The following is a 5,711-nucleotide window of genomic DNA, read 5'->3' on the forward strand; positions in this document are numbered from 1 at the left end:
TCGTATATTCTTTAGAGATCGGGCTCTTTTTCTCTGTGATGTGACAAGGCACCTGCAGAAGCAAAGTATATTATGTTTCCGGTTTTTGCAAGAAAAATGGTTACATGTCTCGGAAGTATAGGGCTGTTTGGGGTAGATTTCGTTCTTGTATATAAAATTGAAATCTCTTTGTGGGTCTGGGTCCTACAGTATGACAGAGCTGCTGAAGTTGATGAAAAGAGTCTTTAGCTTCAGTGAGTAAAAGCATTAATGTATTATTTTGAGCAGCAGACAAAGATGAGTTTGCTTCACAAAGGTAGTATTCTAATAAAGATAATTGAAAAATATATTCAATGTTTGGTGATATTCTGGTCTAATTTCTTGAAATAAAAATTGCAAAACAAATATCCTGCTTTCTACAATGTAGTCCACAGGCCAGCATTTATATAGAAATATATTTGTAGCAATTTTAGAAGCATTATTTTTTATATAATTAAGTATCCCTTTTATTAGTAAAAGGGGTAAAAGTTTAATTCTGTTTTCACTTTGGTTTCTAATTTTGTTTCCAGCAGAGTCAAAATGTCAGACAAAAGTGATTTAAAAGCAGAACTTGAGCGCAAAAAGCAGCGTTTGGCTCAGATAAGAGAAGAAAAGAAACGGAAGGAAGAAGAAAGGAAAAAGAAAGAGGTAAATATGCAGAAGCACCTTTTAGGTAGCTTAGACTTGCACAAAGGGCTTGCTGAGGTATTGACGTCTCAGTATTTTATACCCCAAGGTATCTGTCATGTGAATGAGGTCCTCAAACCCACAGCAGTCTAACCTTAAAACCAAAATGCTTATTTTTAGTCAAGAAAGTTGGGGTGAGGAAATTGCTTTTAAAACCAATGCACTGTCAGATGACAACAGTTTAGACAACATGATGTGTATGTAGAAAGAGAAATTGATTTGCCACAATGCTTTTTCCTGGGCTCTCCTTCAATGGAAAGGGAGTGGAAAGTGGGGAAAGACAGAAAGAGGGCTTACATTTTTTTTCAAGCCATTACAATCTAAATATGTATTTTTGTACTCTGAAGACTAGTTTGATTACCAGCTAAGGTAACAGATTTACAATTATTATTCTCCAGCAAAGTAAAACATAATTGCAATTGCATTTTCATCTTCTAGCATGGGTGCATCTTTCAGTTCTGTTAGAGTTTGACTGACATATTAGTTTAGTTGTCCTTGACAACATGCATTAGGTTTTTCATTAAGGGATTTGTACTTCTTTTTATTCAGTCACTTAGTGGAATAGAGGTGAGAATTGACAGGGAGTGGATATTCATTTTCATGCAAAGTCAGAGAAGCATTAAGTGATTATGTTTCTCTTCCTTCAAATGTCAACACTTACCATAGTTTAAAGCACCTGTTATCCTTTACTAATAACTGGTTTCCTTTTAAACTGACACTTTAATATTGTACGTGAATTTCATGGAATTACTGTGGAAATGTGATGTGATCCAAGAAATCAACGTTCCAGTTTCGGCTGTCTTTTTAATATTTTTTATTTGTGCCATTTTTGTGCAATTACCATCACACCCCCCAGTGAGACTCCTGGAGTCACTGGGGGAGTCCTCTGTAAGCTGAACGTTAATCGTTAACATTTGCAGTGTTCATTACCAGCCTGTGAATGAATTAGAGGGAAAGGAGCCAAGCTAATGGCTCGAGGAAGCTATTAAGCCCTTTCCTTTGTTCCCTAACTCTGATTTTATGCCTTGTGGAGATCTTGCCGTGGTTGGAACTTTCCATTGGTCCCGATAGCCAGATCCCACTTGGGACACCCAGCTCTACAGATTACACTGTAATGTAATTGCATGCCTGACTATGGCACCATGGATGTGGTGCACTGGCTTTGAAATGCCTGGCCTCCAGGAGTGAAGTCTAACCTTCACTTACATGCTCAGCCATGTACACTGGTGCAGAAGAGCTGTCTGCAACCCTGCATGATTCAGGCTAGCTCATGGAAAGAGCTGAGTGCAGGAATATGCCTGAACTTTGTCTGCGAAAGCGATATTCTTCTGCATCCTGGCCATGTCCAAACTAGACAACATAGGGATGCTTCTGAATTTCAAGGTTTTTGATTTAGAAGCAACTTTAGGATCCAAAGTATAGAGGCAGATGCCGCCAGACATTCTCTATAAGAACTATGCTGGGATTGCTGTATTTAAGACATTACAAATTTATAGACAGAACCACTTGCATTTTGTTTTACTTGCCTAACTGGTTCTGCACTGGACAACAAAGTGGGATGTGGATTCAGTTCCCTCATCTGCTTGGGAGAAAGGCTGCAAGCCTGTTTTGTTCAAGGGAGTGGTCTAACCACTAGGTTGGGATGTCAGTGTTTTCCTTCCACCTTACTAAATTGGGGAATAAAGGGATGTAATGAATGTAAGGGATTCTGGGTAATGCAGACATTGCTCCTCCTGTTTCGAGGTCCTAGTAGACCAGAGTGCGAGGATGCTGATGTATTGAAGCTCCAAGTAGACACAGATATCTAAGCAAAGAGAGAGGGGTCTTGTGGACCATTAGTTTTGGCTATTAGTGCCCAGAGCTGCCAAAATCCTATTTTAGACACCTAAGTCTATATATATTAGGTGAATATGTTGCATCTGATGAGTGAGAGGCAGAAGATGTCCACCAGTGTTCTGTAAAAATCCTTGCAAAGATCAGTTTTCCCATACATTCTGGTAAAAATATTGTTACTGATATATACAGTATAAATTATCTAAGTTATGAATTATCTAAATGTATCTAAGTGAATTTCAAAGTGTACCTAAGCAGTGGTGCCTATAATTATTTTCCAAACGCTTCGTTGCTGGAGCTGATTGAAACTTCTGTATTTTGTTTTGTTTTAACTCAGGCCGATCTACAGCAGAAGAAGGAGCCAGCTCAGGAAGATTCTGACCTCGACCGCAAAAGAAGAGAGACAGAAGCTTTGTTACAAAGTATTGGTATATCCCCAGAACCACCTCTAGGTATTTAAGAGAAGCACACTGCAAAGCATTCAGCTCTGCCACGATGAATGTGTTCTTTCTACTAAAGCATGCTTGGCTTTTTTGATTTTTGGCTGTACTAGTGAAGTGAACTCTTCTGTTTGAATGCCTGCCATGCCATTCACATATACCAGCTCACGGCATTATGAGTACTTGCCATTGCCCAAAACATCTGTTTCATTTCTTCCAAGAAATTTCTGTGAACATAATACAGGTTTGGTTTTGATAGCAGCAGTGATTTCTTTTCTGATGGACTTTAATCTTCTCTCAAATCTATCTGATGACCCACAAAATAATATTATAAATGCTGTTCTTCATTAGCCCCAACTTTTGTTTCATAAATTCAGATGAAGCATTTGCTAAGAAAGGAGGAGCATAGCCATGTGGGAACTCATTGATTTTCTTTTAAAATCAAGCAAAATTGAAGATGGGAAATAAAAAGACAGATCACAGATATCAAAAAGCTTATCATCAGGTCATTATTGCAGATTTTAGATCTGGTTTCATGTGCTCGACCTCTTTTTTGGTTTTCAATTTTCAGTTCTAGAATCTGAAGTCCTCAGTTTAAAAATACATGTGGCAAAGTTTGTAGTATCTGAATATTGATTACTTTAATTAAGTTCTGTCTCACTTATGGGGTGACCCTAAAGGGAGAAATTTCTTTCCTTCCTCTCTCCCTTCCTCCCTTCCTTTTTGTCAATTAAATAATGATATTACAAAATCAGATAAAATTTTCATGTTCTAGCATTTAAAGTAATCGTATTTCTCTAAAATGAGGATATATTTCCTTATAGTATGATTAACTAAACATATATATTCATGTTGTAAATTATCAGTTCTTATCTTAGTTAATTATTTGGCATTTGATACTACCAAAAAACCATGAAAATTCACATATAAGATGACTTGTTTTTAGCTAAGCAATGGTATTTTGTTATGTATATATACTCACAATTAATATGCAAAGGAGGCTTTAATTCTGCCTTCACATATGATACCCAGATTCCACTGTGAATATGGAATACATAAACAGCCACACCATACCTGTAACCTGCCAAAGGGCTGTCAGGAAGATGAATTCACTTTTTGTGCTGCAGTCATTTCTGTGACAGTCTCTAGTGAGAATCTGCATGAAATGTTTGACCACATGGAAAATCCAAGTCTCTTGACAGGTCTGTCATTATACATTATAGAGCATAACAAAATAGTTTAAAGTTTTACTCCGTTAAACCTATATAAGGAAATGCACATGATTTAAACCAAATGGGAAACTTCACTCTTGCATTAAAACCCCTTATCGTGTTTTATTCAATGTAGCTGCTTTGAAGAATACTTGCATAAAATCTTGACTGGAGCCATCTCTGCATTTTAAATCTTTTTGAGAAACCATTTTAAAAGAAATCAGGATATCTTTACTTTTTATTTATTATTTCCTTGCTGAAGAGCTTTAACTTGGGCTGACCTTGAGCTATGAACTTCCTTTCCTGTTTCAGGAAACAAAACTGCCTTTGCATGAAACATGCTTCAGAAGCCCTGGCAAGCCAAAGAGAAAATAATTTCTAGAACTTGGGCAAATAGTATCTAAACCAAGGGAAACTTTTCCTTGAGCGTTGAAATCATGTCCCACCCAAGATGGAAACTTTATATAACCTAAGTTATTTAGGAAAACACAATCGTTAAGCAAAATCGTGTATTTTCACCATCTTTGGGAAATGATTTTAACTTAGCTGGATTTCCTTATTTAGCTTTTGTTTTTGATGTCATTTCCACACTGCAGCCTTAGACCATATCTAACGACACTGCCTTTTGATTTAAATTCAAAATTTGAAAAGAATGCTTGTCTATTGCCTACTTGACTTTACCAGAAGAGTTCACTTAGTTTTTTGACAAGACTGGCCCCTGATATTTCTTCATACCGTTAAATTCTTTGGCAAGACAACTTTAAACTCTACCTGAGAAAACAAGAGCTGTTTTATTTCCACAGATATCTCCTCCATTGATTAGCTGTAGATTCCCATTGGGCTTTCAGTCCTGTCTAAATTCATGTCAGTTTTAACACTTCCAAAAGACTTAAAATTCACTTGACTCTCTTCCTTTTCTTTTTCTTTCCTTCCTTATTTGCTTTCACCATTTCAAACTCTCCTACTCATTCATCCACTATCATTTTGGTCCATTGGTTTTGATTTGTCTGACACTGCTCTTCATCAGTGCAGTCGCTGCATGTGTTAACATGGGATACCTGTTATTTTCATTATTTAGTCCCAACCCCTATGTCTCCCTCTTCGAAATCAGTGAGCACACCCAGTGATGCAGGCAGCCAGGACTCGGGAGATCTGGGACCCATAGGAAGGTAAGACACAGAGTCAAGAGTCTTGAATAAATGTGGAGTTTTTTTCACTTTGCACTTCCCCATTTTTATCTTTTCTTCTGTAAATGAGAACGTGCTGTATCTAACATGTGCTTTTGTTTCTGCATTTCCTACTGTGTTACCATCCAGTAAGACTGATCTCAGACGGGAGGTAAATAAACGTGTGCAGCAAGCGGATCTTAAGCTGTGAGCCACACACCTCATATTGGAAGCAAGAGCTGAATTTATGCTGGAAACTTGGGGAATCAGAGTACTGTGCAGAATGGGAGGGAAGCAGCTCTCTTCTTGTTGGAAAGGGCTGGTGGGGTGTGTGTAAGGGATGGGCACAAGAGCAA

The 5,711-nt window shown here is 37.6% G+C and overlaps 1 protein-coding gene across 1 annotated transcript; it reads left to right on the forward strand.

The window, feature by feature from the left end:
- Positions 1-558: 558 nt before the first annotated feature.
- LOC104548028 (cytoplasmic dynein 1 intermediate chain 1-like) lies at positions 559-5,358 on the forward strand (the record flags this gene model as incomplete). The annotated part of the gene is made up of 3 exons (XM_010193934.1): positions 559-666; positions 2,876-2,990; positions 5,268-5,358. Coding segments are annotated over exons 1-3 (314 nt in total), but the record flags the coding sequence as incomplete, so codon positions are not given.
- Between the last annotated feature and the right edge of the window lie 353 nt (positions 5,359-5,711).

This window comes from Mesitornis unicolor, unplaced genomic scaffold, assembly GCF_000695765.1.
Source record: "Mesitornis unicolor isolate BGI_N332 unplaced genomic scaffold, ASM69576v1 scaffold26120, whole genome shotgun sequence".
NCBI classification, from domain to species: Eukaryota; Metazoa; Chordata; class Aves; order Mesitornithiformes; family Mesitornithidae; genus Mesitornis; species Mesitornis unicolor.